This window comes from Geotrypetes seraphini, chromosome 3 (genome assembly GCF_902459505.1).
Source record: "Geotrypetes seraphini chromosome 3, aGeoSer1.1, whole genome shotgun sequence".
Taxonomy (NCBI): Eukaryota; Metazoa; Chordata; class Amphibia; order Gymnophiona; family Dermophiidae; genus Geotrypetes; species Geotrypetes seraphini.
In genome coordinates, this window is record NC_047086.1 from 230379671 (window position 1) to 230405501 (window position 25831).

Here is a 25831-nt window from a genome sequence, read left to right on the forward strand (position 1 = left end):
AACTGGATATTTCCAGTGAAGTTACAACAGTTTTTTTTGTTTGTTTGTTTTTTGGTTATAAGAGAGGAGAGGTAGCTGGATTAATTCCGGAAGAACTTGCAAATTGGATATAAAATTGACTGTACGTTACTGTGTGATATAACAAATAGATTACAGTTCGAGTACAAATAAGATTAAGTTACATTTCAGGGATCTGAATACTTAGTTGGTATTTTGGGGAGGAAGAGATTATTTAAGTGAAGGTTTTGGGGGAGAATTTATGTAGGAGGAGGGGGAAGGGTTGGGTTAAGATATCTGGTTCAAATAATGTAATTTAAAATGGGCTGAAATGGCTGTCACTGAGAGTGGTTATTTACTGTAGGTGTTTTTAGAAAGAACTTTGAAAGACATTGCCAGACAAATTTCTAGTGGGAATTTCCCAGCATTTGGTTGAGTGTGCTGTCAGAGCCCTTGCAGTTCAGTGCTACTGAGAAATAGAAAGGAGCTTCTTCTCTTCATGGCTGGCTAGGTCTTGAATCAGGAGAAGGTGTGTCCCCAGGCCAGAAAGGAAGAGTTAGAAGGAATGCATACTAGAGAGGATCTGGAGATTTTTGGACATCTAACTGGAATTTCAGCAAGAAGCCTGAAGTTGCTTGTGGGTTTCTTGAGAAGTCTGAAGGACTTAGAAGGTACAGCCCTCTAAACTGCCTTGCAAATTTCAGCCTGAACTATGAGTAACGTGACCATTTATTTTTTTCATCAAAATGAGACATCTATTAATTGTCAGTCTCACCCCCCAATCCCACCCCCAATTTATTCCATTCATACACATAATATCTTATTAATTCATAATGGTAACCATAAAATTTAAAAAAACACAAAGCACTCTATTCGCAGAGAAAATGTTAATTATTATTTATATATGTGGGTTTTCAACCATGTCACCTCAGTAACTATAGAAAAATAGACAAATATAGTGCAAAATATAGACAGCAGATAAAAATTCTCAAAACTGACACATTTTGATCACTAAATTGAAAATGAAATCATTTTTATTAATAATAATAATAACAACTTTATTTTTGTATACCACAGAACCATGACAGCTCAGAGCGGTTAAGAGAGGAAGAGACTGTACATTGTCAGCGATGTTACATACAAGACATTCAGTTTAACTTAGCGTTCAGTTTAACCTAGACATTCAGATTAACTTAGCAAGTCGGGAGTAGTCAGGAATATCTGGAGGTATTTCAGAGAACAAGGCAGGGATAACAAGGTTGGGAGGGAGTCAGAGAAATTTATCAAAGAGATAAATTTTGATTGATTTCCTGAAAGTTTGGTAGGAGGGTGAATTAGAAATGACAGTGGTTAGGCATTTATTCCATTTGTCTGCTTGGAATGCCAGAGATCTATCAAGGAATCTCTTGTACATACAGCCCTTTAGGGACGGGAAGGCTGTCTGGTGATTTCATGAGTCTCTGGTTGTATTTCCTTCTGACTGTGCATCTTTACTTTCATTTCTTTCTTTCTGCACTCAGGCCCAACAATTGTCCCTTTCTATTCCCTCCCTCCTTCCTTCCTATGTCCTTAGTGTTCCCAGTGCCTCCTTCCTATGTCCTTAGTGCCCCTTCCTGTGTCCTTAGTGTCCCCAGTGCCTCCTTCCTACGTCCTTAGTGCCCCTTCAAATGTCCTTAGTGCCCCCAGATCCAGTGTCAGTTCTCCTTTGTACCTTTTGTTCCAGGTCTTCCTTTTTCTCCCTCCTCTGTTATGATCTTGCCTCTCTCTGCTTTTCCTCAGGGTCTCTCCTCCTCTGTCTGCACCTCCCATAGTCCTGCATCTGCCTCCTGTCTTTCCCCTATGGTCCAGGTCTTTCTCTCTCTAGTCTTTCTTCTGCTTACAACCCTCCCTTTCTCTGCCTATTTCTCTCCTTCCTTCCTCCCTACCGCCTTCCTCCCTCCCTCTCACTGCCTTCCAGCCTTTGTCCCATCCCTTCCCCTGAAGCCAGCCTGCCTCCCTCCCTCCCTTTCCAAAGCCAGCCTGCCTGACTGCCTCCCACTCAGAGCTGGCTTCCTCTCTGATGTCAGAACTGACGTTGGGGAGAAGGCTTCTGGGCCGGCGCCTGGACATGTCTTTCTAGCTGTTGTTGTGGCGGCAGGCGGGAAAGCAGGGAGAGAACCCATCCTCCTGTGATCACCTGTTCTGTTGTCCCCACACACAACTTCAGGACACCATCGCTGAAAACGGGACATTTCGGCATCCCAAAGCTGCGCATGGTGACAACAGGACAGGGGATCTGAAAAAGGGATGATCTTGTTCAAAACGGGACGTATGGTTACCTTAACTATGAGGGACCAAAACTCTGGTGAATCCCAGGCAGAGAAGAAAGACTTGGTGATTTTTGTTTAGTGCTGCCAACTGGATCCAAATTTGCCTGACAGACTGGATCCAATCCTGGGAGTCTGAACCAGGGGAGTGAGGGGGAGAGAGAAGTTATATCACGGAGGGTCAGGGCAGGGGTGAGATTTATATATAGGTACTTCAATCATTTTCCCTGATAACAATGCATGGACTACTGCCAACACATTATTCAATGGTCTGAGTACCTACAATCTACAGTGCTTACAAAGAGTATAAAACACAGTAATTAAGACTCCTAAAGAACCTCCATGCTCAAGACCCTGTCTCACAAGCACAATCACTAGCCTACTGGCTACCCATCACCAAGTGTTGTATCTTTAAGGATTTAGTAATAGCATAAAAGTCCTTACACAACATAGCGTCCAATTACATTTCAGACAAGCTCCCTCTATACATCCTAAACAGACCACTTCACTCTCAGGAGGAAGCACACCTTCAAATACTCAACCCCCCCCCTCTCCATCATCAGTAACGCAGCAGAGTGAAATCCCGACGGACAAAGTCAAGCAGCCTATTTAGAGTGCTGCCGGCCTGATGCTGCTTCGCATGAAGGTAGGGCTCGCTCACGGTCGGCAGGGAGGGAAGGATGGAGGGTCAGCAGGAGTTTGGCTGTGTGGTGGGGGCTGGGGGGGGGTGCTCATGGGTTTTGCTGCACAAGGGATGGGAGGGAAGGAAGGATAGAAGCTGGACAAACTTCTGTTGCACTGGGGGATGGGAGGGAGGGAGAGGAGAAAAGATGCTGCACATGTGGGGGAGAGAAAAGAAAGAGGAAGAATTGGGGTGAAGGAGAGGAAGGGAGAGATGGTCATGTGCGTACCCTGAAAATAAGACCTAGTGCCTTTTTTGGGCCCAAATGAATATAAGACACTGTCTTATTTTGGGGGAAATACGGTATTAAGGCACTAACATTTTACCAACTCTATAGTATGTTCTTTTAGAGATTAGGCCCCTACTAGGGGGAAGAGTGTGATGCAGTGGTTAAAGCTATAGCCTCAGCACCCTGAGGTTGTGAGTTCAAACCCACACTGCTCCTTGTGACCCTGAGAAAGTCACTTAATCCCCCCATTGCCCCAGGTACACTAGATAGATTGTGAGCCTAGCAGGACAGACAGGAAAAATGTTTGAGTACCTGAATAAATTCATGTAAACCATTCTGAGCACCCCTGGGAGAACAGTATAGAAAATTGAATAAATAAAATCATCAGAATGCCTATTTCTTTTAGGTATTCTGTTACAGAATTGCCCCCCTATATAGGGTAGGTAGTTATAATATATGTGAAAGTAAAATGATTATGAAATTCAGTTCAAGGAAGGAGATATTCTTGTCTGAGACAATCAGATCATTATTCTGACTTCTATACAAATCATAACCTTGTATAGCAAATTTTCTTTTCTTTTTTATTTATTGAATTTTAATTTATTACATACAAGCATTTTACAACTTGATTACAGATCAAGGAAATATATAGGCAACACTAAACAAGGAAAAATAAAGCTCTTATTTAGTCTACAACTTTCCATGAAAGATCAAGAAAAGAAATTACTTAAGAAATAAATAAAATAACAATTTAGAGTAACGGCAATGTGCAAGCCAACCTACAGCTGTATAGAAGGTCAAGCACCACCTGACATGGTTACCAGCCTTTCCTTTCACTGAACAAATTCTAATGGCCTCTTTTTCAAAGCTGTGCTAGCGGCTGCACTACACTAATGGCCCCGAAGCCCATAGAGATTTAAAGGGCTTCGGGGCTGTTGCCGCACGGCAACTGCTAGTTCAGCTTTGTAAAAGAGGCCGTAAGAGTGGCTTAGGCTTGAAAAAAAGAAAATTCTTATTACAATAAGACAAATAACATTTTGCAGAAAATTTCACAAGAAATGTCACCCCCAGAGCTAGGACTCTTGGTTTCAAAACCAAGAATTCCTTTCTACGCCTTTGGGTTTTCTAAGCTAAATCTGGAAATATTCGAACATTAGAGCCTAAAAACTGATCATTAAGATACCAGAAATACATTTGAAGAATAAAGTATAGCAAATTTTCTATAGATAAGTTTGGTACTTTGTGCAGTTTTCTATTTTATTTTATTTATTAATTTTTTTTTACAACAAATAACAACTTAGGCAATAAACAAATTCAAGAAGAATACATCAAACTAAATAAAATTATCTTATCAAGTCCATGTTATTATGGGTGGATGACTGTCCTGTAGGAGTCCCCAAGAAAATAAGGAAAAAGTGCAGTTTTTTAATAGTCCTGAGAAGTAATGACAAAACATTCCATTAAAGGTTTCCAACACGTTCCATAAGTTAAGGAACAGGTTTATGTTGCAGGCCCTGGAAAAGTATATAAAGCACAATGCTGATGTAGAAGGTGAGAAAAAAAAAAATCAAAGTTACCTACATCAAGACTCTCACTGAGCCTAAGAATGTTCTTTTCAGCTTGGTGGATCTATCAAAATTCATTTCCTCCATTGCACAAAAACACTTAAATCTTTGCAATTATTTAATTAGAGTAGAATAAAAAGAAATTTAGTACCTGGAAAGTCCAAAGGCAGCTCCATTTTTGCTGTACTCTCACCATCATTGGTGCTTCCACAAATAGTTGCTATGATCTTTTTGATTTTGAACCCGATGACTTTAATAATTTCTCCTGTTGAAAAGCAGCATTCATTCCCATACATTTCGTAAATGGAGCCTAGAAAGAAAAGAAGTTACCGTACTTAACTTCTAAGAATGGCAAAATGGTTCAGCTATCACCCATTGACTTTGCTAATGAAAATTTAGAATACAGGCAGTCCCCAGGTTAAGAACAAATTACGTTTCTAAAGCTGTTCTTAAGTCGGATTTGTATGTAACTCATAACATTGGAACTCATACATCAGCCATAAAACAATTTCACTCACATTCATACAAAGAACTCCCCAACACCTTCTGCTTATTGGCATAATCTTGGCTTCAGCTTTATTTATAACCACATTAACTTCCATAACCAATTGCAAATAAAATGAAGAACAACTTTCAAATATACATCAAGCACAAAATTGCATTTAGCTTATCACTCACCGGAGCTATTCGGTAACAAAATTGGCTCCAGTATCCACAATACTACTTTTATACGATCTTGTGACTTACGGTGTCATCAAACCACCTTACTTGCGGTGGTGCCGCCCACGAGTCCATGTTTTCAATTACTCATATATCCCACATCTTAACTTCAACCCTTTCTGATATAACAGTTCCTGTTTAGGCTACAAGCAGTGACGGAATCACTCTAGTCACTGCTCCCCCCTTTACAGCTGCGGCCAACTAGCCAACCAAATAACTCTCCAATAAGACCTGGATTGGACTCAAAAATATGTTTACCCCAATCAATGAAAAGTGAACCCCATCAGGATGAAATAATCCTGGACAATCAGCAGAAATGAGATCATGCACCAATCCTAGGCCACCCAGCATGGAAACAAATCCTGGGATTTGTTTTGGATTCCACTCTTTCTATGACAAACCAAATTAATAACATATCTAAAAAATGTTTTAATATTAATAACATATTTAAAAAATGTTTTAATATTAATAACATATTTAATAAAATATTTAAATAAAACAAATTTAAAAAATGTTTACGGATGCTAAGGAAAGTTTGTTTTCTTTCCATTCAACATCATTTTACTATATTGGTTCAGGCTATAACATTGGCTTTTCTGGACTATGCCAATTCTCTTTACATTGGTTTAAGTAAATGTAACTTGAAGAGATTACAACTTATTCAGAACACGGCTGCCAAAATAATGTATGGTAAAAATAAATATGATCATGTTACCCCATTGTGGAGGGCATTGCACTGGCTTCCGATATATTGGAGAGTTCAATTTAAATGTGCAAATGTGATTTTTAAGAGTTTATATGGGATTTTTTCCCCACTATTTCCTCTTTCTTTTAATTCTTATCGTCTTCAGTCTACGAGGAATATACATAAATTTAAATTAATATTCCTTTGCAGTAAAGGAATTCAAACTTTAGGTAGGCTTTCACATTCTTTGGCATTTACTATGGTGAAAATCTGGAATGATCTTCCTTCAGTTATTAGAACTCTTTCTTCGCTGACCTGCTTTAGAAAAACCTTGAAAACGTATCTGTTTACAAAATATCTTACTGATAACTGATAAAACTCCCTAGTCGACAACTGTATGTTGACATTCACTGACTCTCCCTCTTCTATTGTTGTTCATCAATATTCCTAAGATTACGTTTTGCTAACCGGTTTGAATCCCTCTGGGAATGACCTGATATATAAGATTAAAGATTAGATTAGATTAGAAATGTCCGCGTTCAAGCGCCTACAAAGGCACTCAGTAACAGCTGGCTTCCTTGCTCCCTTCCAACGCCAGGGTAAAATATGTGACCACACGAGGCGTGCCATTGGGAAAGAGCAAGCAGCAGACAATAAATCATTCTTCATTTGTCGTATCAACTCTACCCCTTTTATCATACATAAGTTATTGCCTCCCAAATGTATCAGAATAAGGACTGGTGAAGAAAATCGACTCGCTTGATGTGTTTATGTTCATTGAGAGCTTCTATACTGCTTCTAATGACTGGGGAGTCAATTCAGAGCAGTTTACATGAGCTTCTGCAAGGTGTTATAACACAAGGGCTCCAAATACTAGTGGTACAGTAAATGAGACATAAATCCAACAGCAGTCATGCAATAATCAAATGCAGAAATATAATGAACCAAAGCTGTTGAAAATAGCTAACAATACTTACATTTTACAAAAAATTAAGGCAAAATCCATGTTTAAAAGTTAATGCATTTTTTCATAAATCCAGCCCTAATCACAAAGAAATATATACAGTGGGTTACCAGATGCAAGTCTGAACTACATGCAAATGTACATTTGTAATACTTCTATGATAATTCATAAAGAATTTCCAGTGGTATAAGAGAAAGTTTTTGAAAAATGGTTAACAAGACTAAGAATGTTATAATGCTCCTGTATCGCTCCATGGTGCGACCTCATCTGGAGTATTGCGTTCAATTCTGGTCTCCTTATCTCAAGAAAGATATAGTGGCGCTAGAAAAGGTTCAAAGAAGAGCGACCAAGATGATAAAAAGGATGGAACTCCTCTCGTATGAGGAAAGACTAAAACGGTTAGGGCTCTTCAGCTTGGAAAAGAGATGGCTGAGGGGAGATATGATTGAAGTCTACAAAATCCTGAGTGGAGTAGAACTGGTACAAGTGGATCGATTTTTCACTCCGTCAAAAATTAGAAAGACTAGGGGACACTCGATGAAGTTACACGGAAATACTTTTAAAACCAATAGGAGGAAATATTTTTTCACTCAGAGAATAGTTAAGCTCTGGAGGATGTGGTAAGAGCGGATAACGTAGCTGGTTTTAAGAAAGGTTTGGACAATTTCATGGAGGAAAAGACCATAGTCTGTTATTGAGAAAGACAGGGTGAATCCACTGATTGCCCTGTATTGGTAGCATGGAATATTGCTACACCTTGGGTTTTGGCCAAGTACTAGTGACCTTGATTGGCCACCGTGGGAACGGGCTACTGGTCTTCATGGACCAAAGCTGTGCCTTAACCGCACAAGCCTCAAACACTTATGATTTTAAAGTGTTTGAGGCTTGTGCGGATGAGGACAAGGATAGGAAAAGAACTCGCGGGGAAGGGATGGGAAAGTGAGTCCCTGCGGGAACGGAGAAAAATTTGTCCCCATATTATTCTCTAGTTGTTAGTCCTCCAGGATAGGGTTGGGAACCACTGACCTAGATGGATGATTATATTTACCCTCAGTTGGTAATTACAATGGTGAAAATTGACTATGTAGCAGATGCTCTGTATGATATAATTAGAATCATGAGCAAGGGTTCTGCTTATTCCATCTCCGCTCGTAGAATGCTCTGGATCAGGCAATGGGCGGGAGTTTTGGCTTCTAAAGCAATGCTAAGCAAGGCTCCTTTTTAAGGGGCAAATGCTGTTTAGTATGGAATTAGATGATCTTATGACCAGTGTGGCAGATCATCGCCCTAAAGCTTTGCCTGACTTTTAATACCTTACTCTTCACCACACACTCTTTGATCCTCTGTCCAAAACTTGCTAGCAATTCTGTCACTAAGATATATTAATATTAGGAGAAATACTATCTTCTCAGTTGTCGCTTCCTCCCTCTAAAACTCAATTCTGAACTTCATCAAGAGAGATAACAACCCTAGATAAATTCAAGTCTTCTCTTACAACATTCCTTTTTAAAGATGCTTTCCAAGTTTGACTGCCCTTTTTTAAAGACGTTTTAAACTTTATTTAGTCCACTCTTTTTTGGATCTACATTCAGTTACCTCGTCCTTTTGTATTTTCCTATTTTCTGTTCTTTCCTTTTATTATATTTTCCTCCTGTGCCAGTTTGTTTAGGTCTGTTTTGTAAGTCTTGTCGACCTGTTTGATGTCATATTATTTATCTGTTTTTGATTAATTATTTGTATACCCTTGTTTTTAATGTTCAACCGCCTTGAATCTCTGAGAAAGCGGTATAACAAATTTTTAATTGGTCTGACCCAGTGAGGCTATTCTTATGTTCTTATCTGTGCTATTTGGGTGCAGGGTATGTTACAGGTATCATGCAAAGTTCAATGGCAACCTCTGCATAATTTCCTCAAAGGACCTTCTTTAATAAAGGCATTCTCCCTATTTTATACTGTACTTGTGAATCTTAGTGACACAGTGAACAAAGTTGACGTGAGGTAAACCAGAGCAACCACTCTATCAGAACACTAATGGTAAGACCCTAAATATTATGGACATAGCCAACTTCTGGCAGAAATAAACATACTAGATAAAAGACTTACATGGGCTTTTATAAAGCTGTGGTAGAGGTTTCTACCGCAGGTTGGCGAGGTAAATGCTCTGATATTCATAGAATTCTTCCACCCGGTAGGCTGCAAAGAAGGTTGTCGCAAAAGCCAGCTGGAACAAAATCCAAAGAACAAATCTCCAGAAGACGCTCACACAGCTGAACCAAATGGTTATACCAAATGGTTATACATAATAGGGAGATGAACTAAGCGAGGCTGGTACTTGATGCCAGAACGGGCATAGCCTCACAACAGCCGCTTGACCAAGAATGACCCAGTCACGTTCTCCCCGCAGAATAGCTGTGACACAAACGCTATCCTGGCAACCATTTGGGACACCATCGCAAATGACTGGCCATGTTGGGCTCCAAATAAAATAGTCAACCACCATTTTATCCGATATAGGAAAGGAGCCCTCTGCATGTTTTTGGTCCATAAAGTGTAACAGATGATGCCATTCAGCAGAATAAGACTTCCACGTGTTGAGTGCTAACGAGCACCAGAGCAACTGTTGACAGTGAGATGAAAGGTTTGCCATAAATCCTCCTGCATTGGAGTACAGGATGCCTCTGCCGAAAGCACTAGAGCTTTGAATCAAGACCACTGCAATCGAGCGAGAGCTTCAGCAATCTCGTTGAGCGCCCCAGGCACATGTTTTGCAGACAACATCACATTGAGTTGCAAATAAGATAGCACAATTAAGCGCAAAAGCTCCACCAATAGCAGGCAATAAGCTGACTGTCTATTAATTGCATGAACCACTACAGTATTATTGGAAAATATGACTGCACTCCAATTAGCCAGACGAGCACCCCAAAGGTCACCCAAACTGGAACCAATTCCTGACACGCAATATTAGTGCACAAACCCTGTGCCTGCCATCATTCTGGCCACAACAAGTGCCCCAGAAATGGACCCCAAATCCAATATCCCCAGAAGCAACTGTGAACAGTTACAAATCGTGATTTGAGATCTGCTGCTGCTGCCAAATACAGATCCCATTAAAGGACATTACAAAGGAATACCAGAGCTGAAAATCAGCCCATACCACTCATGTCAACCTCACTTTAAAATGTGGTCGACGCAAACCCACAGTTAACAAAGCTAAGCGACGAGAAAAAACTCACCCCATAGGTATAACTTGAGTGGCAAAGTTAAAATGACCCACCAATGATTGATGCTCTCTTAAACTCAGCTTGCGCTTCTGGTAGGCAGCCAAAATGAGTTGCGCCAACTCCCAAATCTTTGGCAACAGTAGACAAGACTCTATTCGTACTGAATCCAATTCAATACCTAAAAAGATTAAAGATGTAATAGGACTTTCACACTTCTCCAATGCCAAAGGAATTCCGAGCTATGTAACCACCACCTGGAAGGCAGCCATCAAATAAGCACATTGCGATGATGCTGGGGCTCCAGCATAAAGAAAATCATCAAGGTAATGTACCACAGAGGTCATCCCACTGACCTGCACTACAACCCAATGGGGAAAAAAAGACTTTAAAACAGTGTCTCTCAAACTGTGTCATGGCACAGTGGTGTACCCCAAAGAGATTCCTAGTAACACCTTTACTGATTAAATCCCATTGGCTCCCAAGCTCACATCGTATCACTTATAAAATAATATTGTTGACATTTAAAACTAGACAAACCGGGCAGCCAGAATTCATTAATAGACTCCTTATATCCTACTCCGCCCAATATACACTCTGCTCAACTTAGCAGAATTTACTCGTAATCCCATCATTAAGGGTTATTAATACTATGAGAAATTGCATTTTCTCTGTCACCGCCCCCACACTATGGAACTCGGTGCCAGCTTATATTCGATAAATTAATTCATTAGACAAATTTAAATCCAGCTTAAAAACTATGGGGCTCATAATCAAAACAAAAAAAATCTAAAAAGTGGCCTAAATGGGTACTTGGATGATCAAAAAGCCTGATCGTCCAAGTACCCATAACCAAAGCTGGTTTTAGACGTATCTATAGCACAAAATACTCGGATATGTGAAAAATCAATAGTATAGTGAAACACACTTTCACAAGAAAAAGAGAAAAGAGCAATGTCATATATAAATGTAGGCAGTGCTGCTTTAGTTCAAAGGAGTATGTTCCAAATGAACTGGAGGAAAAGCCTCAGACAAATGCCCTCCCACCACCACAATGGTGGATAAAGGTGGTAGGGTGGTAACCTCACTGGCAAAAACCTGTGTCTCACTCCCAAAATAGAAAAACTATGAGCAGGGCTGTGTATGCATAGTTGATAGAAGAAAAAACTTTCAACTTATCTCTGTTGATCGGTACACCGACGGTGGCCAGCGTTTCACTAACTTGCTGCCTCAGGGTGTATCACAGTCCGATCAAAACTAAGGCCAGAAAAGAAAATTACTTCAATACACTGGACTTGAGCATAACTTCAAGAAATTCTTAAGAAGCCACTATGACATACCTTTTATGCAGGACGCCGTAACGTCTCTTCTGATCAAAAAGATGGCTGCACCATGACTGTACTGGGTTATGAACTCCCGGGAGATGACGTCAAACCCCGGAAGTGGTTGTGCAGTAAAAATGCTGACTAAGCTACTGACATAGAAGGAAGGTATTGCGGTTTAAAGAGAATTAGAAAAGGACTTTCTACTTGTTTTTATTTTTGTTTTAATATGTTTTTGAAGGTTTTCTCTTAGCTTTTGTGTTTTTTATCTCATATTTTTCAAGCAAAGAGTGAAAAGTAAAAGTTCCTATCAGTCTGCGCAATTCGATCCTGCAATGAGAAGTGAAAATTACAGAAGAATCAAAAGAGTCAAAAGAAAAGAGTCAAAAGAAAACGTTCCACTCTAATTTTAGATTCAGCCCATTCGATTCCTCGCTGTTCAATTTGTAAATCCATGCTTGTTCAGCCCGCATGAGTTGCTGTTGTCGGTCAGTGCAGCTGTCATTGATATGATCGATCACACAACATTGTAAATCTGTAAATAAGTGATTATACTCCAAACAATGTGTGACCATAGGGGCTTGAAGTCTGTTATTCCGAATGCAACTTTTGTGCTCACCACGCTGGCCACCGTCGGTGTACCGATCAACAGAGATAAGTTAAAAGTTTTTTCTTCTATCAACTATGCATACACATCCCTGCTCATAGTTTTTCTATTTTGGGAGTGAGACAGGTTTTTGCCAGTGAGGTTACCACCTTACCACCTTTATCCACCATTGTGGTGGTGGGAGGGCATTTGTCTGAGGCTTTTCCTCCAGTTCATTTGGAACATACTCCTTTGAACTAAAGCAGCACTGCCTACATTTATATATGACATTGCTCTTTTCTCTTTTTCTTGTGAAAGTGTGTTTCACTATACTTTAGACGTATCTATAACTAGCTTAGGCCTTTCCCCTGCCTCTAAATGCATAGAGCAAACAGAGGCGTTTTTAGAGGAGGGGATAAGGCGGGAGGTGGGCCGACCTACGCTTAGTCATACAACAGGTATAACCAAACATTTAGGCAGGTTTCCTAGTCGGCACTTATACGTTTTGACTTAGACTAAGTCAAAACAGGTATAAGTGCCGAAAAAGGGGCCGCTGAGCTGATCACAGCAGCTCAGTGGCCCCAGCAACCTGCCTGCCACCTACTGCAACTATCGCGGCATGAGAGATGGCTCATCTCTCCTGCCATGATGGTGATCGCCCACCTTCCGAACCGCGGCACTTCAGGGTGAGGATTGAGGCAGGGCATCTCCCCTGCCGCGATCCTCACCCCAAAGTGCCACGGTTCGGGGGGTAGGCGATCGCTATCGCAGCAGGAGAGATGAGCCATCTCTCCTGCCACGATCCAACCCTCTCTCCGATCGGATCAGGCAGGAGGGAGCCCAAGCCCTCCTGCCCCAGTGAAACCCCCTATCCCCCACTCCCACTAAGATATGGGCAGGAGAGATCCCAGGCCCTCCTGCCCTCAGCGCACCCCCCTCCCATGATCACCCCCCCCTGAACCCTCGATCAGCCCCCCCACCCGCTGACCCCTTGACACCCCCCCTGACACCCCCGTACCTGAAAAAAAGTTGGCCAGACGGATGGGTCCCAAGCCCGTCTGTCCAACAGGCCCGCCATCCGTCGGATAGCAGGCCTTAGGGCCTGTTTGGCCCAGGTGCCTCAAACCCCGCCCACAGGTGGGGCCTGAGGCGCATGGGCCAACCGGAATCGTCCCAGTAGTCTTAGGCCCGTCCTGTGGGCTGGGCTAGGCACAAGTGCCGTGATTGGCGGCACTTGGTGGTATCGCTATCACTATTGTTTTGGGCGTTTGGGACTTAGGCTTTTATATATTGATTATATTTTGTAAGTTTAGACATAGTGGTGGTCTGGGCGTTTAAACGGCTGAATGTAAAGGCAGGTCATTATTTTTTTTAAAAACCCTCCTTTTGGACGTTTTTTTTTGAGAATGGACATTTTCCCTGCTTCTACTTTCAACGCTTAGGGCCTTAGGCTTTTTTTATTTTTTTTATTATGCTCAATAAAAAACTGCAGTGTCCTTTTGTTTTTTCTATTTTTGTTCTTTCCTTTCAAAAATATTGTAGTTCTTCCCTCTCCTTCTTGTGCCAGTATTTTTGTCTGTTTTAAAGTTTAGTTTTTTGTTGTTGCTGTTGTTTTTTTTTTTAAACTTTGATGTTATTTTAATATTTGATGTCATTTTGTTATTTTGTCTTAATTGTCTTTACCCTACTCAAATGTATTGTGAATGTTAGCTGCTTTGAATCTTTGAAAAAGCGGGATTACAAAATTTAAATAAACTTGAAACATGAAACTTGGGGCTCCTTTTACGAAGGCGTGTTAGCGGTTTAACGCGCGTAATAGCATGCACTAAACCGCCGGCCACGCTAGCCGCTACTGCCTCCTCTTGAGTAGGCGGTAGTTTTTCGGCTAGCGCAGGGGTTAGCGCGTGATGAAAAGTCACGTGCGTTAAACCCGCTAATGCGCTTTCATAAAGAAGCCCTTGGTATGCCACGAGATTCCAGAATTTTACTTTATTTTAAAAAATTCCCTTCATAAGTATACACTATAATAGTGTATACAAGAGTCTGTCAATGTTATGAGCATCTGTGTGCGTAAGAATACAATTACCTAGAGAAGCATCATTCTTTGATGTGATTGGTAGTTATCCTAAATTGAGCAACAAAGGAATCAAGGTTTTGTTACCATCTGGATCTTCTTATCTTTGCAAACTTGAATTTCCAGCTCTGACAGAGATTAAATTGAAAAAAAGAGAATGACTGTAGATGGTGATTGATGAAATGCGTGTTTGCTTGTCAACTATCGAGCCACGTTTTGAGTTAATTTGCACTCAAAAATAAGCACATTCATCGCATTGATAAGCAATTCTATTCTATCTACTTTAGGTTCACCACTGTTACAATTACCCATACATAGCTTAAAGAACTTTAAATAAATCTCAAATTTACCCCCACCCTTTACAAAACCATAAAAGTGGTTTTTAGTGCAAGCCAGCACACTGAATGCTCTGCGCTGCTCCCGACACTCATAGAAACTCTATGAGTGTCAGGAGCAGCGCAGAGCATTCAGCGTGCCGGCCTGTGCTAAAAACCACTATCGCGGTTTTGTAAAAGCGGAGGGGGTTAATTTTTATGTTGCTTTTGCAATTTTATAATTTCTATTTATAATGTGCCACAAAAACCATTTGCTCCGTTTAGTATGCCAGAGCTAAAAAGGTTTAAGAGACTGCTTTGGATCAAATGAATGATATCCTGAATATGTCACATATTCTGGAATCTTCCGAGACCGCTTCAGTGGTGAAAACTACATTATTGATTACTTTGGTTCTTTTTTTCTGAAAAGAGATGTGTCTTTTTTGACTTGTCAGGTCAGAATGTTTCTAGACCTGACTAAAGAAACCCAGAGGATAAGAAGCAATTTTCTATTACTGAGGCCAGTTTTTATTCAATTAGGCACTTTTTAAAAATAAAAAATATATATATAAATATCCATGCAACTGCACAGTTAAATGGAAGTCTATAAAATATATTTTCTATGAGCCTTCACTGTTATCTGCCTTTGTCAGTGGTAAGAGTTGCCTTTAACTCCCTGGTTAGGGCTGAGAATTGAGTGGCACATATTTGAATAACTGGAATGACCTAGGGGTCCTTTTACAAAGGCGCGGTAGCGGTTTAACGCACGGAATACTGCACGTTAAACCGCCTGCCACGCTAGTACCTAACGCCTCCATTGACGAGGCGTTAGGATTTTAGGCTGCCGCGGGGGGTTAGCGTGTGATGAAATGTCCGACGTGCTAACCCCCGTAGCACGCCTTGATAAAAGGAGCCCTAAGCTGCGCTAGCTGTTTTAGCACGCGCTTAGTGCACGCAGCAACGCCACGCGTGCTAGATGCTAATGCCTTCATTGAGTTGGCGTTAGTTTTTGGCGCGTACCACGGGGGTTAGAGCATGCGGCAATGTAGTGCACGCTAAAAACACTAGCGCACCTTAGCATAAGGAGCCCTTAGGCTGTTTCTTAGCCTTTTCATGTAGTTTATCTTCATTTTCAAGTGATTTTCTGCTTGATATTCTCCCCAGGTTGCCATATTGAAATGTTTTTTTTATTAGTGATATTATTTTTTTCCTTATTTCTATCCAAGTGATTATTCCTTGGATTGTATTGAAAACTGTAATAAAGAATAAAATTTTTTTTAAAAGAGCTCCTTTAACTAAACTGCAGAAGAGCTTCTTACCGTGGGCCGGTGAGGTAAATGCATTTACCCTGACGGCCCGCAGAAAGAAGCTCTTCCGCAGTTTAGTAAAACCCAGTGAAAATATGTATGTTCTGTTTAACATGTCAGTAGAAAGATATTTGGAACCTTCCACTTCCTCAAATCCACCAAACACAGATTTTAGATATTTGAAGTTGAGATTGCAGCCACAATCATTGTCAGCTGAGAGATAAACTATGAAAAAAACCTGTATTTATTTAATAAAATAACCATGCATGAGAGGTACACTTCAAAGTTTCCAGCTTTCTAATTAATGGCTTCAGGGGTACTGTGCCATTACACAGGCTGCATTGTCCTAATTTTATCTACCATACATATTATTTTTATTATTTTATTTCTTATATACTGCCTTAAAACTGTGTACATTCAGGTCCAGTAGGTATTTTTCTGTCCCTGGAAGACTTAACAATCTAAGCTTGTGTTTAAGGCTAAATAAAGCTCATTGGTTACCAGAAGAACACAGAATCACTTATAAAATTCTTTTATTAACTTTAAAAACTAGACAAAATAATCAACCCATATTTATTAATAATCTTCTTATCCCCTATAGTCCTTCTAAGACTCTACGATCGTCTGCCAAAAATCTTCTTTCTATCCCGTCTCTGAAGTATATCAACACAATAAGGTCTACCGTCTTCTCCGTTAGTGCTCCCTCTCTTTGGAATAATATTCTGTCCCATTTAAGGGAAGAATCAAATCTTAATAATTTTAAGACGAAGTTAAAAACATTCCTTTTTCTTGATGCCTTTGAGACCTAAATGTCCTTTTCAGGGCTACATAGCTTGATTTTATCTTTTGCTACCCTTCCATTTGTTTTGTTCCCTATGGGGCTCATAATCGAAAGAGAAAAATGTCCAAAAACCGGCCTAAGTCGGCACTTGGACGATCATAAATGAAAGACGTCCAAGTGCCGATAATCTAACCGGGTTTTGGATGTATTTCTAAATGACCTTCAAAGTGCTGCTGAACGACCATAGCTAAATGGGGCGTTTCAGGAGGAGTGTCGAGGATGGGATTTGGGCGGGACGTGGGCAGGCTTAAACTTAGTCGTACTGCATGTATAACTGAAAGTTATACAGCACAGGATCGACGGACCTTGGACATTGTGACTTACACCATTTAAAACATGGTCTAAGTCACAAAAACCCACCTAAAGTGACCAAATAAGCACTGCAAATACATAATACAGACCCCCACACACTACCCCAGTGATCACCGACCCCCCTCTCCCACCCCCATAAAAATATTAATCACACCTTGAAAATTGTGCCTCCAGAACATCATCACCTGGCAGCCTGGCATAGGAAAGCCTAGTCGTACTGCACAGAAGTATTTTAAGCCATCTTGGGGGTGGGTTAGGGACCCATGGAGAGGAGGACCCATGCCCACAAGCCCCTGTAATCACTGCATTGATAATGAAACATGTGCACTCCCATAAACACCCCCAAAACCCTTTTTTACTAGCATATAAGTGACTCCTGCAGCCTTAAGGGCTATTGGGGTGGTAGATAAGTGGGTCTAGGGGATTCCAGAGGTGGTTTGGGGGGTTCACCATGACCTATAAGGGAGCTGTAGTGAGATGAAGACAAGGCACCCTTTTTGTGAAGTTCACAGCATTGTCCTGTAAGGTACCACGCTATTTAGGTGCCATGTCTGGGTGTTCAGTCCATCACTTTGCAGACCCTTCCCACGTCCAACAGGGCTTGTTTATAGGCGTTTTTGACTTGGATGAAAAGTTGGACGAAAATGTGGTATAAAGATGGACGATTTAGCGACTTGGACGATCAGATCAGCAGGACGTATAGTTAGACGATTTTCAAAACGAAAAAAATTTGGACGTATTTTTCGAAAATGTGTCCTAAGCTATTTTTTACTTTGGATGACTTTCGACTTGGACAAAAATGTTCCTTTCGATTATGCCCCTCTACATGTTTTCTTTCTACTTAATTATTGTAGTTCTTGCCCTTTTCCCTTTTGTTCCTATTTGTCTTTGTTTTTAAATGTTTTTAATAATAATTATTTTTAATGATGTTCTGTCATCTTAAATATGTTGGGATTTTTTTAGTCAGTACATGTTTTTATGACTTTGTACACTGCCTAGAAGGTTGATTGGGTGGTATAAAAAAATTTAAATAAACTTGAAACTTGACTCCCCTGGTTGCCAGCCTGCTACTCTAACCATTAGGCTACTTCTCCACTCCAATGTATTACAAAAGATACAGGTTCAACTTTCTGTCACGTTTAATTCATTTTGTTTCTCCTACTGTGCAACCCTTATGTTAAAACCAAGTACAGTAAAACCTTGGTTTGCAAGTGTTTTGCAAGACAAGCAAAACATTTTATTAAATTTTAACTTGATATACAAGCAATGTCTTGCAATACAAGTACTTACAGTATATACACATCACAATGAGCCGATGGTTCTTCTCTCTCTGACGCTGCAGGAGTGTAGTGACTGTTCTAAATGAGCGAGGTCTTGCAATACAAGTGCGTATAGTATTTTGTATTAAAGTTTTTGGATTGTGAAACGAATCGTCTGAGTGTCCATTATTTCCTATGGGGAAATTCGCTTTGATATACGAGTGCTTTGGATTACAAGCATGGTTTCGGAACGAATTATGCTCGCAAACCAAGGTTTGACTGTAGTTTTCAGGACATGGTGTATCTGTTCTGGGGAAAACAAGCAAGAAAGCTATGAAATAGTTTGCTGTGAAGACGCATCTTTTTTGTGAAATGTAGCATGGGTGCTGAGCATTTTTATTGGGTAATTTGTACGATATGTTGATGAAATTTATACATGTGTGTCTTATGGCTGTTTGTAATGCTTATTGTGAATGTGGTACTGACCCACCTTGTTAAAGGGGGGATATAACTAAGGGCTCCTTTTACTAAGCTGTGATAGTGTTTTTAGCGCATGCAGGATTTTAGCGTGCACTAAACCCACGCTACGCGGCTAGAACTAATGCCAGCTCAATGCTGGCGTTAAGGTCTAGTGCGCGCGCTAAAACCACTATCAGAGCTTAGTAAAAGGAGCCCTAAATAAACTATAAAAATAAAGGAAATGTGCATCAAAATGAGAGCAGCAATGCTAATTTTTTCATATTATCTTTGCTGCAAGGACATTGAAGTCATTCAACTAGACGTACTCTCAGATTAATCTCTTTTCTTAATTTTTTGGCATGCTGAATGCATATTTATACCTTACAAGCTTGTTTTTTGTTTCGGGGACTTTTTTTGTGTGTTTGTGGTTTTGTCTCATTTTTCTAAAAAAAAAAAAAACCCCAAACAATCAAGCAAGATTAACCTCTCTGCATTATCTGCCCCTTTTAACAATCTGTGGCAATGGGTCAAAATCCAGCACAGTGAAGGGGAAGGAAGATCGAGGCATCCCCCTTCACTGCACCGGAGGAGCCCGAGATCGGCGGTTTGCCCCGCCCCCAACAGCCACTTTCTGCCTTTGCAGCCCTCTTAAGGGCTCTGAATTGAAGATCCATCCGTGGAATCCAGCACAGTGAAGGGGAAGGAAGATCGAGGCATCCCCCTTCACTGCACCGGAGGAGCCCGAGATCGGCGGTTTGCCCCGCCCCCAACAGCCACTTTCTGCCTTTACAGCCCTCTTAAGGGCTCTGAAATACAAAACCCAGCGTCAAAATCCAGCACAGTGAAGGGGAAGGAAGATCGAGGCATCCCCCTTCACTGCACCGGAGGAGCCCGAGATCGGCGGTTTGCCCCGCCCCCAACAGCCACTTTCGACACAGTCCCTCCTTCCTCCACCCCTCAAGCAAGAGAGTTTATCCTGCACTGCTCATTTAGGAGCCTTGCTCTCCTCAGCTCATTTGAGTGCTACTTTTTTTTTTTTTTTATTTTTTTATTTTTTTTTTTTTTCTCAGCCCACTGCTGGTCGTCGAGGGGGAAGAAGAAAGGAAAGAAAGAAGGAAAGGGAAGGGAAGAAGAAAAAAAAATGGGGCGTGGCCTGATTGCCGCGGTGATTACACATATGGTGTAACGGCTCCTTACACCCGCACCTAGTTTTAAATTAAACCGTGCTATTATATCTTATATTTTTATACAATCGGATAGAACTTGATGCAAAGAACTTTAATTTGTATCTGAAACCGAATATCTCGGAGTTATTGAACTCATCTGCCTAATAAACAAAACAAATCAGATCGCCACAACTGGGGTCCCTGTCGACGCTTGTTGATAAGTGAGCCCTCTTTTAGTGCGCAACAACCCGTCATGCCAGTAAAATCGGCGAAAACGCCGAAACACAAAATTGATTACTCCATGCTCAAAATGGCGACGTCACCAATTCCCACTCCAACCTCGATACACTGGAGTGAATGGGCACAGGAAATTTCAAAAATGGTCACTAAATCCTTGGAAGATAAACTTCATAAATTACAATCAGCAGTTGACTGCATTAATGACCGCTTTGAAACACAGGCTGGCCGTATTACAGCAGTAGAACAGAGGATATCTGAAAATGAGGACGCAGTAATACATGAACGGGAGAGTGTGATTAGTTTACAGACCCAGGTGACAGCACTGACAGAACGTTTAGATGCTCAGGAGAACCGTCAGCGTCGTAATAATATACGAGTAGTGGGGCTACCTGAGCTCCAAGCAGACCAAGACCTCTATCACTTCTTCCAAGTTTGGCTACCAAAGCAACTTGGCCTGGTGACCCCAACGTCTGGTTTTTTATGCGAACGGGCACACCGTTTGGGCCAACGTACAAGTGATAACAACCACCCGCGAACAACGATTGCTAGATACATCAACTGGAAAGAAAAGGAGCTTATCATGCAAGCTTTTCGGAAATCTGGCCGGCTTGAATATAAAGGACAAAAATTGCTACTATTCAATGACTACTCTTTACATGTATCCTCCCTTCGTAAGGCGATGACACCACTATGCTCCATACTTCATCATCGAGGAGTGCGATTTGCACTTATATATCCTGCATCCTTACGCATTTGGTATGATGGGAAATCACACACCTTCACAGACACAATAACTGCTCAACAATTTATAGATTCTATACCTGTGACAGTAGCTGGCGGCGCCCTGGCAATGGATCCAACGGTCTAACTCCTCTTATTTTTGCATCTTTTAAACCTACCTTAGATTGATCAATATAGAGATATGACATCCTTCTTAGATAGCTCCAAATTCACTGTCTATTTTGTCTATTCATCTTCTTATAATTCGTAATGAATTGTATATACTATGTCATATATTCTGCTAAATCAAGCACACTAATCTCAAATTTTCTATTATTGAATAGGTGTGGAATTTATTAGTTGTTCCATATGTGTTATTATTCCGTGGTCACAGGATCACATTTAAAATGTTTTAAAATATGTAGAATAGTGTGGTCCATTCTTTTTCTAACCATATACTATGCTGATATTATTAATTTCTTTTCTTTTACTTTCACACTTTTTTTTATCTCTCTTCTTCTTAGACAGGAGTGTCTGCCCGAGCTTACAATTATATCAATTATTTTTCTGGACAGAGGAGATATAATCTATGATTCAACAATATATATCATATATTATGGCTGATTTACATGTTTTTTCCTTTAATGTGAATGGTCTTAACCATCCCATTAAAAGGAAAAAGATAGCTAATTATGTATCCAATAAACATCCTGATATAATTTATTTGCAGGAAACCCACCTCCTGCCCGCTGCTGCCTCGAAATTTCAACTAAAGGGATTTTCAACTCACTTATATTCCCCTGCAACTCATCAAAAGAAAAATGGTGTGTCAATATTTTTCAATGATAAACTATTTCCCGTTATTCACAATTTTAAAATAGACACTGAAGGAAGATGGTGTCTAGTACATGCTGCGATACACTCAACTAATTTTATTTTTCTTAATATATACGGCCCGGTCAAAGACCACCCAAACTTTTTCAAAGAGCTTCAGCTGGCGATAGTTGAATTTGATACTTGTTCTCTGATATTGGGAGGGGACTTTAATCAAATTCAAGATCTATATATTGACAGATCTTCTTCTTGTAAACCCTCCAAATCCAAGTCTTTCACAGCTCTTCATGCTTTAAAGGACGCCTTTTCTCTTGTGGATCCTTGGCGCTTGCTCTACCCGAAAGGTAGAGAATACACACATTTTTCACCTCCACATAATACATACTCGAGAATCGATTATTTTCTCTTATCCCCTTCTCTTATTCAAGATCTCACCAATACCATTATACATCCAATCTCTCTCACTGATCATGCTGCCATCTCTTTATATATATCCATCTCAGCCCCACATAAGGAATCCCCCTCATGGCGGCTAAACAACGCCTTACTGCTAGACGAGGAAATTATTGAAAAAATCAATTCTTTTACTGCGGAGTTTTTTGAAAATAATTCTAAAGATCCTGAAATTTGCCCTTCCATTGTCTGGGAAGCATACAAAGTAACCCTTAGAGGTGAATTGATTAAAATTGCCTCTTGGAAAAAGAAACAGTCCATGAGAAAGGAAAAAGATTTAGAAAACTCCATCAAAACCTTAGAATTACAACATATGTCTAACCACATACATGACCCAAATACTTTCCAACGTATTCAAAATCTTAAATATGAATACAATACTTTAGTTTCACATATAGCTAGGCGTGATATTTTTATCTCTAACTCTGGTCATTACATGGGAGATAATATAATGGGTCGTCCTTTGGCCAGATACCTTAAAAATAAATCTAAAAGACTACATATAACGGCTATTCAGAATTCATCAGGTCAATTAGTCAAAACCAGATCTCTAATTTCCTCTCAATTTGAAAAATTCTATACTTCTTTATACCAATCCGAATCTACCACTCCTGAAGCAGATATAGACTCATTTCTTACCTCCTTAACTCATCCGACCATTCCAGAATCTGTTAAATTGGAACTTGATTCTCCAATAACTATATTAGAAATTGAAACTGCCATATCTTCCTTACCTGCTGGGAAAGCCCCTGGCCCAGACGGCTTCACGAACGAATTCTTTAAACAATTTCGCACCCTACTAGCTCCTCATCTCCTTAAATATTATGACTTCCTCCACTCCACTCCGGACAAGCAATTCAATTTCACCGAGGCCACCATTGTAGTAATCCCTAAACCTGACAGAGATGACACTTTAGTTAAAAACTTTCGCCCCATCTCTCTCCTCAATTTAGACTACAAGATAATGGCAAAATTACTTGCATTAAGACTTACCAAAATAATCCCATTGCTTATACATAAAGATCAAACAGGGTTCATTAAACAAAGATATATAGGAGACAACCTGCGCCTATTTCACTATATTAACGCTCATGCTAAAACAATGTCAGACCCTGTAATAGGCCTAGCTATTGATGCTGAAAAAGCCTTTGACCGAGTGGAGTGGCCTTTCCTTTTCCATGTCCTGAAGTGGTATAATTTTGGCCCATTTTTTACAAACTGGATAAAAACACTATATCATCAACCCACAGCTCGTATTAGGATTAACAATTCTTTATCTAATAAATTTCCCCTCCATAGAGGTACTCGACAAGGCTGTCCTCTCTCACCATTGCTATTTAATTTAGTGTTAGAGCCACTCCTTTCAGCTATACGACAAAGTCCCTCAATTAAAGGTATTCCCTCCTCTGATCGAGATTTCAAATTAGCAGCTTATGCTGATGATGTTTTACTTTTTCTGAGAGACCCTTTACTCTCCCTTCCCAATCTTATTCACATTATCACTCAATACTCCCTCCTTTCCGGATACTCTGTTAATTGGGAGAAATCAGAGATCTTCCCTCTAAATGATAATATACTTCCATCAGATTTGGCTCATTTTCCTTTCTCATGGTCACATGAAGCTGTGAAATACTTGGGGATTTTAATACATAAAGATTCGGTTCATGCTCAAGATCTTAATATATCTAAAGTCAAAAATCTAGTTCTAAACACTACATCTCGATGGACTCCACTCTTTTTATCCTGGTGGGGTAGAATTGCATCCATCAAAATGACTCTGGCCCCTCAAATTAATTATATCCTTTCTATGCTCCCTCTGTTATGCCGGAAATCATTATTTAATTGGCTAAATATGAAAATATCTGAATTCATTTGGAACAAGAAAAAACCTCGAATTGCTCTCGCCAAACTGAAAGCCTCTAAGATCAACGGTGGTCTCAACTTTCCTGATTTCTATCACTATTATATTGCTTCATTAGTCAAATATGGAGCTTACTGGCTCACTAACTCCACCACTCAAAATCTTCCCACTCAAGATCTTCCTGCCTGGTTTGAAATGGAATGTTTTTTATGTACGCCTTTACACATCTCATGCTTACTAACGGTGTCAATACCAAGGCACTTAAAGAGATACTCTTTATTGGGTGCAACGCAGCATGCTCTTTATCTTATAGATACATTGACTGAAATCTCAGTTAATGTTAGTCCACTCATGTCCCTTTGGAACAATCCCAAAATTCAAAATCACAATAAATCTCTATCATGGAAAAGGTGGCAGCGGGCAGGTATATGGTTTGTCCATCAATTGTCTACCCTCAACTCGTTAGTTCCATTCGATATACTGTGCTCTACATACTCGCTGCCTCCTTCTACTTATTCACAATGGCGTTCTCTCACTGGAGTGTTGCCTTCTTTGCATATACGATTTGACTATATGACTTCCAAAAATACTATTTACAACTGGTCTTCTCTGTCTCTATTAAAAGGCAAGGCGATATCATCCTTCTACAGCATTTTAAGAGATCACTCCTTCACTTTTTCACCTCACTCTATGAAGCACTGGGACGCTATACTTACCACTCCGCTTTCTGACATTGATTGGGAGCTTTTCTGGTCATCAACAAATCGCCCGCTTTTATCTTCTAGAGTATCACAATCAATGTACTTTCTTATGTGGCAGGCAATATGGACCCCACTTCGCATGTGGAAAGCTAACTTAAAGCAAGACTCTGTTTGCTGGAATTGTTTGAAAGAGGAAGGAACTCTTGATCATATGTTATTTCATTGTACTCTAGTCCGCTCTTTTTGGACCTATGTCTGGAACACCATACAATCTATTACTAACTGCTCAGAAGAAATCTCTATAGACATTGTAATCCTTCGATCTCAACACCCATGTTTCACACAATCAAATTGTCCACCTAAACTCATTGATACCATGTTGGTGACTGCTCTCATGCACATTCTAAAAAATTGGAAATCACCCTCGCTATTAGATTATACCTTTTGGTGGAACTCTCTGAGTATGTATCATAGATTTGAATCCTATGCATATGAGAAGAGAGTTACATTCCGAACCTGCATGAACTTGAAATACAACAAATCTCCATGGTCATTCTTAGACTCCTATGTACGCTCATCTTCTTAGACACTCCTGTTATCCTTTTCTTCTCCTCTCTTCTCTCTTTCATTTTTCTTTCCTTTTTCTTTTCTGCTCTCTCTCATCTTTATCTTATATATCCTTACATACATTTTTAATAATTGGAGCCTTTGCTCCTATACAGTTAAACATAGATTTATATATTTTATATACAGAAAGCTTTATTTTGTTTCTATGTACTTTAAATGATTCTTGTATCCTTTAAAATACTTAATAAAAATTATTGAACTGAAAAAAAAAAAAAAACAATCTGTGGCAATGGCCTTCTTGTTAACTGTTAGCTTGGACGCCACTCTGTTAACACATGATAATTTCCACATTAAACAGCTAATGCAGCTTGGAATATAGGCCTCTATGTCTTCCTTTTCATCAGCAATTAACAGAAAGCTAAGCATACACTTGTCTTTGATTTCCT

At 40.1% G+C, this 25831-nt stretch overlaps 1 protein-coding gene across 1 annotated transcript in view; it reads right to left on the reverse strand.

Annotated features, from left to right (window-relative positions):
- Positions 1 to 25831, reverse strand: part of THEMIS (thymocyte selection associated) — a 126095-nt gene that overhangs the window by 84180 nt on the left and 16084 nt on the right. Inside the window, exon 2 of the mRNA XM_033937626.1 lies at positions 4931 to 5089. Within this exon, the coding sequence (XP_033793517.1) occupies positions 4931 to 5089 (159 nt within the window). The remainder of the gene's footprint in view (positions 1 to 4930; positions 5090 to 25831) is intronic.